General features: G+C 36.0%; 1 protein-coding gene across 1 annotated transcript in view; it reads right to left on the reverse strand.

Annotated features, from left to right (window-relative positions):
- Positions 1-14,264, reverse strand: part of Pclo (piccolo presynaptic cytomatrix protein) — a 347,243-nt gene that overhangs the window by 82,657 nt on the left and 250,322 nt on the right. The window contains exons 10-13 of the mRNA XM_035450725.1: positions 12,060-12,185; positions 7,468-7,576; positions 6,954-7,021; positions 5,955-6,169 (exon numbers count right to left, since the gene is read on the reverse strand). Coding sequence (XP_035306616.1) covers positions 5,955-6,169; positions 6,954-7,021; positions 7,468-7,576; positions 12,060-12,185 — 518 coding nt within the window. The remainder of the gene's footprint in view (positions 1-5,954; positions 6,170-6,953; positions 7,022-7,467; positions 7,577-12,059; positions 12,186-14,264) is intronic.

Raw genomic sequence — 14,264 nt, forward strand, 5'->3', positions numbered from 1 at the left:
ACTTACATTTTACTTACAGTCTCCTGGGGTTCTGCTATGAAGATAATGGGAACTTTAAATTTATGGTCGATAAATGGCGTATACATATTGGATATTGTGAAGACTTCAGGTTACAGTAACTTGAGTTTAGACACCCTTGTACACCTTATAACAGAGTTGTGCCTTTTGAAGTTAGTTTTGTTAACTGTTGTTTTAAAACAATTACTTCAAGAAAACTAATGGGTTGGTACTATGGACCAGATAATGGGGTATTACGGTGTAATCGGAGTTTGAGAAGTTGTACATTGCTCTTCAGGCACACATGTCCCAGAGACATGTAATTGGAGTTACTAAGAAGAGATTAAATGCAGTAATTTTAATTTTACATGAAAGTTTAAAACAAACCACTAGGGTTTAGGATATAGCTATGTATTAAATTACTTAGCCCTAATTATTTCATAAATAGGTCTGTCTTATTTTCTTCTTTGGACCTATGATTGCCATGAAAAACTTATTTTGTTTGCTTTCAATTTTATCATCTATTTTCCCACAACTGTATTTTATTCTTTCATATATTAAATATTTTATTCTATTTTACAACTTCATCTTTTTTCACCTCCTCTCATGATAGGTCCAAATATATGTTCTTCAAATAACTAGCTCAATTTTCAAATGTCTGAGGCCTATTTTTACAGGGTCTTACAAAGTGTTGAGGATATCATATCAGCAAACTCCTATTTCATAAGAACACATTAAATTAACGAGCCCTTCAGTTAAATTATTTATATCATGATTTAGAAGAAATAATCCAGATATTAAACAAGATAAAAAAGACAGGTTAGAATTCCCATGTTAATAACCTTTCAAGACAAAACTACACCCTGAGTTAGTTAAAGCAAAATAATAAATTATAATAGTCAATATATTTGCTTGTGGATTTTTATGGCTAAATGAATGAGCCTGAAATTCTGTTGTATTTTATATATGCATCATGTAAAAGTTATTAGCTAACATTCTAATAAAGTGTATCCTTTCCAGAATAATTATTAAATGGTTTTAAAATACATAAAATAATTCTGTTATCATTATGTAATTTTAAAGCTTATTAAAATAAGTACAATTCATATTTGATATATATTATTCAAAAGCAACCATCCAAAATATTGTTAATGTTTCAGCAATTGTTTACACATATACACATACATATGGGAGAAATGCTCAATAGTGGGCTGGGGAAGGACTTTTGTATGTGACCCCAGGCTAACAGTGAAAGCTACAATTGACAAATAGAATAAATCGAATTTACAAGCTACTGTCTAGCTAAGGAAACAAACACAAATGGACACATCCCCTCAGAAGAGAGAACATCCGTAAAAATGATCTGACAACTAATTTCCTCAATATTTAAGGAGCTTCAAAGCTTCAATACTACAAACCAAATAACTATAAAAAATGGACTATAGTCCTTGATAGAAATCTCTTAGAAAATATACCAATTGATCAGGTCTATAAAAAAATCCCCAACACCCCAGTCATCAGACCAAACATGGAGATCAACCCTACATACATAACCAAAGAAATGGTTATTATTACAAAGTTGAAACGGACTAGAAAGGTCAAGGTGAAAAGATAGCCCTTGAGCACTGTTGCAAATTAGCACAGCAATTTTTAAAGCAGCATGATATATTCTAAAACAGTGAATGGGCTCCAGAAATCCATTCCTGGCCACTCATCTGAAGGAAATGAGACCTGTATCTGAAGAAGCCTTTGCATGCTCACAACTATTTCACCAGTATTAACAACAGCCAAGCAATAGAAACATCCATTTGTCAACTGATGAATGGATAAAAGATAAAGAAAATGTGACACCATGGCTGTCTTACAATTCCTCCTGCCTCTCTAAAACAGGACTCCCGGAGTTCAGCCCAGTGCTTGGCTGTGGATCTCTGCATCTGCTTCCATCAGTTATTGGATGAAGGCTCTCTGATGACAATTAGGGTAGTTACCAATCTGATTACAGTAGACCGTCATTTCTGGTACCCTCTCCACTAGGAGTCTTAGCTGGGGTCATCTTTGTTGACTCCTGGGAGTCTCCCTGGCACCTAGTTTCTCCTGGGGTTGGACCTTGGTCCTATCTCAACTTGATGTGTCATGCTTTGTTGAAAGCCATAGGAGGCCTGCCCCTTTCTGAATAGAGATAGAGGATATAGGGGACAGTAAGCCACGTCTGTTAGAGGCTGGCTGCAGGTGTGCCTGACCACGTCTGTCAGGGCGTGGTCAAGGTGATGTCAGGATGACTCGGGATTGGCTCTGAAGGGGCGACAAAGCACATGGGAGCCCTTGTCTCTGGCCTTGCTGCCTTGCTGCCCTGGGCACGCTCTGGCTTGCATTTAGCTGGTGTTTATCTAAATAAAGATATATTAACCATACAGACTATGGATTGGTTCTCGTTATAAGAGGAAGAGTAGATGGGGAGAGGGGAGGAGAGGAGGGAGGGGAAAGTCAGGACCCGAAATAAAAGAAAAAACATATTTAATAAATAAAACTGTAATATATATTATATATAATGAAGGAAATATGACATACACTTGATGGCATTCTACTGAGATATCAAAAAGCATAAAATCATTTTGTTTGTAAGATCTATGAATTAAAAATTTCCAAGTGAAGAAAGATAAGTACTACATGACATGACTTACTCTCATGTGGAATCTAAACACAATTTTTCACAGAAATAGAGACCAGAGTGGTAATTTATCAGAGAGGAGGTAGAGGAAAGCAAAGGAGGCAGCTAGGTGAGAATATGGTTTAGATTAACAATATTGATTAACAATAATGTAGTATTTACCTAAAACATTTAGAAGAATGGATGTTTTATATGCCCAATATGAATGAATAGTAATAATCACATGTGATTAATATACTAATTACCCTGAGAAGATCATCCCAGTATATACTAGAATAAAAAGATTGCCAAAGTTCCAGAAAGATGGTTCAGTGTGTAAAGGGCTTGCAAGCAGGCCTGACAAGAGTTGGACTCCATGTTCAGTTAAATAATTCTGACCACCACACATACACTATGGCTTGCACAGGCCTACTCCCACCACACAAAATAATAATCTACAAACATGTAAATATTTAATCAAAAGCATCTAATAAAAATATTTAATAGATGTAAACATCTAAATATATGCTGATGTTGATTATAGTTTAAGTATTTAGATTTAGCATATTATCTTATGCAATTTAATTGTAAATTGGGTTAGTAGTATATATATAATATAGTACTGTACTTTAAACAATTAATATTTAATTTATTTTTATGATTAAAGAAATAAAATAATTTAAAAAGCTAATTCTGTATGTTAACTTAACATATGGCGTGTTTGGCTTTGCTGTTGTCTGGCATTAGGGTTTGACAGCTTCTGAAACTGTGTTTTTAGCATATAGGAAACAGGAAACAAATGGTAACTCAAAATATATTATTTAGCAAATGGTACCTGCTAAAAATAAGTCAAAAAAAGAAACAAAAAGATATTGAATAGGTAGTAGGTCCTCACCTAAGGTAAACTGTTACATTTTCACTTAAAAATACACACACTCATACACACACACACACACACACACACACACACACACACACACACACATCCAAAATAAACAGATTTGATTATTGTGACTTCCAAGAGTTAAATAATCTCTGTACTAGAGCTAACCAATGGAGTGTATTTATGAGTCACAGAAGTAATGAAAATTTTCTAATAATCATACTGAAAACATTCAGAAAATATTATAACATATTCATCCTAAATATAATCACTCCATCATGTTAGCAAATTAGACATTGTGTTGAGATACTGCAGTCTTTTTTTTTTTTTTACACAAAGTCACTGGGATTTGACCTGCAATTTACATATGCATAGATATCAGCTGAGACCAGCCACATGGGATTAGCAGTTACTCTTTGGACAACAGGACACTAGAACTATGTATTTCAGCCAAATATCACAAAGCTACACACCCAAATTAAAGAATGGCTACATGTCATACCAGCTGCCAATACCACTTTCCTTATGCTATCCTAGTTCAAGAGTTTTCATCTTCTAAATCATGGTCCCCAAAGCTAACATATTACAGTAAGGTAAAATTATAAATTCGTACCCATAACAAGAACTGAGGTTCACAGGTGATCACTGACTTTTTTTTTTCTCTTTAGTTTTGTTTGTTTTTTCGAGACAGGGTTTTTCTCTGTGTTGCTTTGGAGGCTGTCCTGGAACTCGCTCTGTAGACCAGGCTGGCCTCAAACTCACAGAGATCCGATTGCCTCTGCCTCGTGAGTACTGGAATTAAAGGTGTGCACCACCAATGCTCACTGACACTTTGATCCATAAATATTTTTGTTACTGTTCTGTGCAAGCCACTCAACTGTAATAGGTGGTCAGGGGAGCAAAAGTAGTCCTTACGTTTGATGGTGCTTGTAACCAACATAGCCAAATAAAACAAGGACCGCTGGCAACTGCATGCAGTCAATTGAGAGATTGTTTCAAGAGACACAGAAAGCACCTTGGGAAGGAAGAAGGGAGAATAGCAGGCAAGCAGGCGGGCTGGGTAGCTAGGAGGCAGGGAGGAAGAAATGGAGATGGAAAGGAAAAAAGAAGAAAAAACAGAAAGAGGGAAAAGAACAAGAGAAGACTTGTAATTTCAGAGAAAAACTACCGTGATGACTGCATGGAGGAAGTGTGTTGTTACTCAGTACCTTTACCTTAAGCCCATTGCCAGCTTGGCATTGCTACAGACTGTAGTGGAAAGGCATAGCATGATCCTTCACATTTTCAGTTTGCAATCATCTGTTTCTACGTGATATTTATGCCTAAAGGGCCTGTAAACAACTATCCCCCAGATAGGTAATTTTCTGTCCAAAACTCTTTTCACTCTGTGTTCTCTTTTGTGATGCTGCACCCTTTCTTCCTCTTACCTAAATGGGTCTTAGCCACCACTTTCCCCACTCTACTTACACCCGCTCAACTTGGCAGGGCATCCATTCATCTGTAATTGCATCAACCATTCTCAACCTTAAAGAGCACCAGGTACCACTGGTGGAAATGATAAAACCTAGGTCCCGGAACTCCATTCACAGCTTTGGAAATAGTCAAGGCTGCGTAAGAAAATGCAGTTCTAACACATTACCATATGGTGCTGGACCAGAAACGTACTTTAGAACCATCGGTCTCCTTGGAATGAGAGGGAGGGTATTTTTCCATCTTTATATTCTGGTAGAGAATGACTCTTAAAACTGAATGATCATGGACAAATGATTGTGGAGCAGAAGCCAGAGTTGAAACCCTCATAGATGCAATACTGATCTCAAGGATACCAGTGCACATATGCATTATGCACAGTGCATTATGCCTAGTATAATTTCTAAGAGAGGAAACCTTGTTCTTTCTAGCTTCTTTTAAAATGAGTAGGATGGGGCTCTAGGACAGATGGCACAGTGGACATTCAGGTAGCAGGAATACCTTTTCAACAGGAGAGTGACAGGTCACAAAAGTTGCATTGTATTGTCATCTGCTTTTTTTGAAGTTGAAGCATTACTGCATTGTCCATTATTAGTTCCCAACAACTTTGAGGAAATAGCACTGGAAGTGTTTGTTTCAAGTCAAGACACCCACATGAAGAATGACCCATGAGTTGGAAAAGAATAAAATTCAGATAGGTGATCACACATCACTCTTGGCCTTTATTTCCTTGTGGCCCAAATTATTTCTCTATCTTTGTACTTGTTTACTCCGAAAAATCTAGCAGAATATGAATCTGGACCAGTTAGACAGTCAGAAAAGGGAAATATTTGTTTCATTAGATCCTTAGGAAATGACCCATCACAAGAAAACTCTCCAGAATGTCATTTCCCTTCTCATCTACCCTCCAGATCAAACATCCAGAACTGGCCACTTGTGAAATGGGCCACATCTCACCTTGCTGCTGCCATGCTTCTTTTTGCTCACTGATGGTGACCCTGGCTGCCCAGGGCTGGGAACAGAACTGGATCCTGCTGATGTAGGACCTGAGTGAGCATGAGACCCTTTCTCCACGACTGATGACATGACCAACGGTGACTGCTGGAGTGAGACCTTCTGCAGCTCTGCTGCCAACTGCTTGGGATCAACCCCTGGGGACTTTGCCTTATCCACTAGAACAAAACAAAAGGCTTTATGTCTTGGGTTCATCCTGTGGCACTTGTTGGAGTTCTAGGTGATGACACAACATTATTTAAAGACTAAGCTAAACTTTCAAAACCAAAGGTACTCAATGACAGTTTTATGTATCTATTTTTAGAGAAATCTAAAAGGAATGTTATAATGAATCACAAGGGTAGTCTGAAGTTCTATTAAGTCTTCAGAAAAATACTTTGAATATTATATTGCATGAACTCTGTAAATGACAACATACTCCATCCCCAAGAACTTGATTCTGTGAACACAAATTTTTCTCTCTTCTAAAACTTCCATATTTTGTTCTTTTTGCAAGAAATTTCACAGAATATATATATATATATATATATATATATATATATATTGCATTTTCTGATATTCTGTTGGACATGACTCATTGATTTTAGTAATGAAGACTTCCTAGTGTGACTGTAATAACAATAGCAAAAGGCTTAGTTGTGTTGTAGTAATTATATGATTAAAATGAAATGGCTCCATGGATTGCCTTCACAAGATGAATTCATATTTAACAAATTTAAAACAGAGCTCATATAGTACATATTTAATATAGATTTCTTGCCTACTCTAACAGTTAACTGTGCAACATGTTTCCTCAGAATGCTAATAATATAACTAAAACACTTTTGGTGTCATTCATGATCAATACATGTATATAAATCTGTAATTCTCTATCTATGTCAAGAAGACTACTCCTGTATCTTCCTTTTCATCCATGTTTGAAGTCAGACGGCTGTCACCTACCAGCTTTAGGTGGCTCATGAAGTTCCAGGTGCTGGGGATTTTCGGAATCAGACAACATATTGAGGTCCCTATAAATTAAGACAGGTTATTACGAAAGACATAGAGGAATCCTGAAACAATGGTCCCTTCTCCCACCTGCCTTGATTTTTCTGTTCAGGAGATCAATGAGAAGTGGTATATGATATAAAGCAGCTCCCAGGCATGCTCACCCTGCTAACCCAGGTCATATTAGCAATGTTGTTAAAAGTCGAAGCTGATAAAAATGATCATTTAAGGTGAAATCTTTATGGATTAAATGCAAGTCATGTCAAAATATTGCACACATTGGGTTCAGGCCTTCTTTTAAATGGAACATATTTTAATAAAAGCATAAAAGGGAGATGTGGGACACATTAGAAATAGTTGCTGGAGTCTTGTCTCTTGCTCACTGGCAAAGGTTCCACCTTAACAATTTTAAATCAAAAGAGACATGGAGAGCCAAAAAATGGAAACAGAAAGATGGGGAAAAACTCACAGTCTTACACATATTTCTGCTTCCCCACTTTGCTGATTAATGATGCTCTGTACTTCTTCATATGTCTTAGAAGTTAAGGGGATCCCATTCCATTCCAATACTTGCATCCCTAAAAGACAAATTTGAGTATAAAATCAAACGTGTGCTATTTTCAGTCCTAGGTCACAGGGCACAAAAGACTTTCTGTGCTTTTACAATCCATAGCAGCACACCGTATCAGAGAACATTGGCTCAATGTTCCCCAGAACATCATGTAGTTGGATATAAACTTACCTGGATGTATAATATATGCTTAAGACAACATGCAAATTATGCTTTTAAAAACCTGTTAATTCTTACCAAGCACATGCATTCTGTTCACACTTCTATAAAGAAAATTGTATTGAATAAACAGACAAGTAATTGCAACCAAGCTTTAGATATTGACTTCCAGATTCTTTTATGGAATGGGATGGTACAAAGTCACTAGGATTTCCTGATGAATCTCTGCTCTTGATTCTGCCCAAATAAGTCAGATTGTACTTTTGTGACAGACGTTTCTGAAGAGAACAGCAAGCATGTTACAGGAAGGTCAGCTTTGTGGGCCTGTGTCCTGTGCAATAGTACAAGGCTCTGAGTTCAGAAAGGCTCCATGCTCTGCTGTCATCTTGAAAATTTGCTTTTTTCATTTTTCACTGAATCTGATAAATAATGTACTCCACTGCCTGGTCAAGGCATTTTGTTTATGCAATCTATGTGAAAAGACATTTTTATGCAAAAAGAAAATAGTAATATATTTAATGTTTAAATATTTTATATTCAGGGTTTTCCATTCATTTTGTGAGTTGCCAAAACAACCTAAGAGCACATATTTGACATGATTCACATGGGCCTAGTAAGTATCTACATGAGATGGATATGCATAGTGAAAATCATCCAATTGAGTATGCAAATATTTGTGAATGTTATCAGCTTTACCCTAGAGAAACTGTCTGTAGGCAGTAATATAGTAAATGAAAAATAATAATTACTGTACAATTTCATCTTTTCTATAATTCACACTCCATAATTTCAATTTCCTATTGCTTACTTCAGCACTGGTTCAATGGGAAACTGCTAATATTGTATAGTTGTGTCTTTAATTTTAATGGTATAATATACATTGGGAAACATGTTACCAGTTGCAATTAAGTGAAAGAAATGTCTTTATACTAGAGTGGAGTGATAGAAAAAGGCCATCAAAAGTCTCACAGTAACACAGAGAAAGACTTTTCTATAACTTACTCCAAGAAAACTTTATCTTCAGATGGGCCTTAGGCTTATTTCAACAATCCCAGCTGTTGTACACAGAAAATAAGAACATTACATAAAAGACATCGACTCTAAGATTAACTCAGAACAGAGAAAGCAGAAAGCAAAACATACTCAAAGCTGGGAAGAAAACCTATATTTATTCTGAATTGGAAAATTAATGCTATAATAATTCAGATATTACCCCTCCACATCTCTACACAATCATATTTCATGGAAAAAGTCACAGGTCTTTTTTTTCTATTAAATTTATTTGTTAGGGTTTTTACATTTTGGCACAAAGGGAACACTGGCAAAACTTAATTACTAGTGAAATAAAGAATGTGTCTAGTCATAATGAAGGAAAACACATTTTACATTGTCAGGAACATTGCTGAGCATATTCTTGCCACAGCAGGTGTGTGGCACTTTTAACTCTGAGCTCTGCTCAGGACAGACACCTACACTTCTTTCCCTCTCATCTTTTTTTTTTTTTTTTTTTTTTCGTGTTATTCAGTGGAGTGGCAAAAGTTAAAACTATTCTGCCAGCTATTTTGTGCTGGTATACAATGCTGATATATAATGAAAAGGGCCACTACTTTCAGCAATAGCTATTTAACACTTCCCACTCCAATGTCTTTCATTTCCTGAAAAAAAATGGAATACAACTTGTACTCATTTCATAAAATATATTCAGGCTTATGAGTGAAAGGACATGTGATTTCAAACAAATAGATTTGATTCAACACAAACAAAATGAAGGACAATAACCGTGGAATCATCTCAGTGGACACATAAAGGATATTTGATAACATTTTCATAGACATCATAAAATTAAGAATAAACTTGGTACGGAAGAAGTACAGTTTAATATGTTTGTAATGAGCCAGTGGTAGGTATTATAATGAATGGGAAAGACTTGAACAATTCTCTCCATGTTCTGGAATAGAACAAGGAAGTTGGGCTCAAGAACCAGTGAAGAGCACAGAGGTCCAGACCAGGCTGGTGAAACACACAGAAACAGCTGACCTGAACATCCGGGAACTCTTGCTCCCCAGTCTGATAGCTGGAATACCAGCATAGGGCTGATCCAGACCCAAGGAACATGGGTTTCTGTGAGGAAACCTCAGAAATCTATGGGACCTCCTGTAGAAGCCCAGTATTTATCCCTAGCATAGGTGTGGACTTTGGGAGCCCAGTCCATATAGAGGAATACTCCCTGAGCCAAGACATACGGCCCTACCCCAAAGGAAACGAAAGACTCTGATGAAACTCTATGGAAGGCTTCATCATCCAGGGGGAGCAGAAAAGATATGTGACAGATAAGGTTTTATTTGGGGGGGGGCGGGTAGGGGAGGACGGGTGGGAGAAGGGAAATGGGATTGACATGTAAAACAATCCTGTTTCTAATTCAAATAAAAAAGTTGGAAAAAAATAGAACAAGGATACCCATGCCCAGCATGTGTACTTAGTGCTGGCCTTTAAGAGAAAGAGAAAAACAGGAAAGGCATGGGGACCAGGAAATAGTAGTCAAACTCTCACAGCTTGCACACATAATTTCACAATCCAGAGCCACAAACACATGATCAATGATTTAAGACTGAATTTCCGAATTTCTGCTTCCCCTGGAGGGTGAGGCAGAAAGGATATATGGTAGGTAGTGTTTTAGTTTGGAGAGTGTAGGGGAGGGAACTGGGATTGACATGAAAAACAATCTTGTTTCTAACTCAAATTAAAAAGAAGAAGAAGAAAAAAGACTGATAAATTTAAAGCCCGGTAGTCATGGCACACGCCTTTAATCCCAGCACTCCCAGCACTCGGGAGGCAGATCTCTGTGAGTTTTAGACCAGCTTGGTCTACAAGAGCAAGTTCCAGGATGCCTCCAAAGCAACAGAGAATCCCTGCCTCAAAAACAAAACAAAACAAAACAAAACAAAACAAACAAACAAAAAGACTTAAATTTAGCAGAGTTGCAAGATACAAGGCCAACATACAAAAATCAGTAACATTGCTGTAAACGAGAATAAAGCAAACACTTTTGGTAACTGGAAGGGATGTATACAGACTGCTCCAATAAGCTGGACAAATGTCCCAAGCACAAACTTTGGTGAATAAATATTGTGTATAGTCTATGTAAATTCTATAATAATGAAAGACTGGTTAATGATACCAATGCATTGGAAAACTTCCAGGATGAAAGGAAAATGTTTTGTGGATCATTTTTATTTTGTGTGCATGTGTGGCAGTTTTAAGTTTTAGTTTTCAAAATCAGTACTTTTTAATGGAAACAACTTGACCAAAAATCTGTCACAGGATTTTGAGACCCATTAAAATACAAGTTTAATTAAAAAAAAATTCTGTAATAACAATTTATAAAAATATCCATGGTCCATGTGTGTAGGTTCCAAAACATTTCAATTTCAAAATACCTTTTCCCAAATAAATGTCTTTTTTAGAATAAAGTAGAAGTTTATAAACATTTTAGTGATAAACAAATACTCAATATAAACAATATCACCTGAAACTCATGAGCTATATGTATTATAACTATGTATATATGCATATGTCGCTCATGAATATTACATGTATATGTTACAGAATTTGTATACAGAAGGGTTACATTATCTTTTAGAAAATTAGAATAATTATCATGATGTATTTTGAGAATCTATAAATTTACCGTGTAAAGATGACAATATACATTTTATTTTAAAATGTTCACAGTGGGGTGAATAGTGTCTAAATGTAAACAGTACCACAAGAAAATGTTGGCAAATTTCTGAAGTAAATATTTTGGATGTCATTGACCATGTAATCTCTGTCTCTGCTATTGCAGCGTGTTCCCAACTAAGTTAATAATCCTGGCTATGTTCCAAAACACACTGTTGACAAGAGCAGGTGGCAGATGGATTTGGCTTGTGGGCCATCTGTACCTAGAGACCTGACCTTAGTCTGCTGAATTTTGTTTTACATTTTCATAGCTGCTTTCAGTATAATGTTCATTTTATAATATAATATTAAACTAGGTTATTAAAGGTTTTTAAATTTTACCCATCAGTAAAAATCTTGACTGTGTTTTAAAATAAAGCATTCCAGTGGCTACATCAACTGCCAGAAGAACAATGCAAGTGAAAGTCAAATTATCTTATTTTTCTATTATATCATAATATATTATAACACTGCTATGCCAAAAATTAACCACCATTAATCACAAGACTTTCTGACATAAATTTAAACAAATTGCCTATTAATTTTCATACAAATAAACCATATTTAATATGAGTATATTCATTGTATTTTATTATATGACCTCTAATTCTTACCTTCTACAAGTTTTCCCGTATGTTCTGCACTTCCACCAGGAAGAATCTTAGCAATATAGGCTCCAATTTCTCCACTATGTCCAGGAATTTCTTTGCCACCAACAATTCTAATTCCTAGCCCATTACCTGTATTTAAAATTAGCAAATGGTTATAATAATTCAAGAAGCAAACACTTATCAGAAGTAGGTTACACAAAAGTGGATTAAATCTCAGAAGCCAAGTTCAACACTAAGAATAGAAATTAGACAAAAATAACAAAACTATGTCATCCTGATTCCAAAAATAGGTAATAATACATAAGGTTATTGAGGCTTAAGTATAATCTACAGTGATTAGATTATCATTGAGTGCTCTCTCAATGTTAGTCAAATTTATTCAAATAGGAAATGTTTCCAATTAAACCAGGTGCATTTTTAAAAATTACAAAAGAAAATGCTTAGAAAAACTTCAAAGTAAATGGTTCAAGTATGAAATTAAGAACAATTTGCTCCTAGGAAGTAGTCATGGTTATTATAAAATGGACAAATATAATCCCAATGCAGGCATGGCTTCCTGTGGTATTAAGAACATAACCTATGATTGATTACTCTTCACCTCCATCTCTAACTCCTCACAGAATATGAATAACTTAGTCCTCATTCTTTACTCCCATAACTAGATTGTTCTATAATTACCCATCAATAACTATCACAAAAATGCTGATAGACACAAACTGTTGCAATCTAAGTTGCTGTGCTGTTTCTAAATAAACTAAAAACAAGTGACTACATGTTGTACCAGGTATGTTTTTGTGACAAATGTCAAAGAAAAGGTTTTACAGTAAAATATAATTCAAGAAAGCAGAACTCTGTATCTCTAGTGAAGACACAATTACCTATTAATTTAATTGAATTTTTATCACATTTGATATTGAAAAACTATTTCCAAAAGTTTTCAGTCTCAAAATCCTGCACCTTTCTTATTGTATTCTTCAAAATTAACGCCTTGGCCAGGGTCTGCACAGTACAAGTGTTATGTAACTAACTATACTAAATCATGAGACTTTTCTGCCATTTCTAAGGCAAAGATGCATTCTTTTTTTACATTTTATTTTTAATTCATTTTACATTTCAACCACAGTTGTCCCTCCCTCTCCTACTGCCCCCTACTTCCCAGCCCAACCTGGTCCATTAAGTTAAGGTAGGACCAAGCTCTGCCCCCTGCATTAAGGTTGAGCATGACATTCCAACATAGGGAATAGGCTCCAAAAGCTAGCTCATGCACCAGTGAAATATCCTTGTCCTATTGCCAGAGGCCCCTCAGATAAACCAATCTTCACAACTGTCTCCCACATATAGAGGACATAGACTCCCGTGGAGTCTCCATAGCTGTCATTCTAAAGTTCATGAATTCCCACAAACTTGATTCAGCTGTCTGCATAAATATATATTCTAATATGAGACACGCTTCCAGTTCATGTGATAATTATAGATGAACTTCCTGCTTCCTGTCCTTCATTCTCCTTCCCTTCCTTCCTTATTTCTTTCCTGTCTCTTTTCCTCTTTCTTCCTCTCCTGTCTCTCCTTTCCTTCCCCCAGCCTTTTTTCCTCACCCCTAGATTTTCTTGTTTTCTTTTCTCTCCTCTTGTTTTCTCCATTTCTCCCACACCTTCCTTCCCTCCCTCCCTCCCTTCTTCCCTCTTTCCTTTCTGTTCATCTTTCTGCTTTTTCTTAAAAAATGTTTAAGTCAAAATTAATAACCTGCTTTTTATAGCTTAAATGGGAAGTTTTATTAGAAAGGGAAGGGGGGAGAGAAAAGAGGTACAGAGGCACAGAGACAGAGAGAGGACAGAAGAGAAGAGGGAGACAGGAAAAGTAATGTCTGCCCCAATAACTTGCTTCTAAATGTCCTGTCACTAAGGATTCATGGTGAAGGAAGACACTGCTCCTTCTATTCCCATATTTAGCGAATTTTATGCCCCAAGGTTCATGGCTCAGCATTATTTGTTTTGTAAGAGATCACTCTTTACTCTTTTTTCAAGAAATTACTTTATGCAACAAATTTAACATAATTGCATTAATTGAAATAATCTGATAAGTAACCACACTCAACTAAATCTGGGTAAAAGCCAGTAAGTCATTGGAATTTAGACTTTATGAAGTCATGAGATAGAATCTACAATAACACTTCAGATACTTGTCAGTTAAAGGTAGTAGAAAAATAGT

This window comes from Cricetulus griseus (genome assembly GCF_003668045.3).
Source record: "Cricetulus griseus strain 17A/GY chromosome 1 unlocalized genomic scaffold, alternate assembly CriGri-PICRH-1.0 chr1_0, whole genome shotgun sequence".
Lineage (NCBI taxonomy): Eukaryota > Metazoa > Chordata > Mammalia > Rodentia > Cricetidae > Cricetulus > Cricetulus griseus.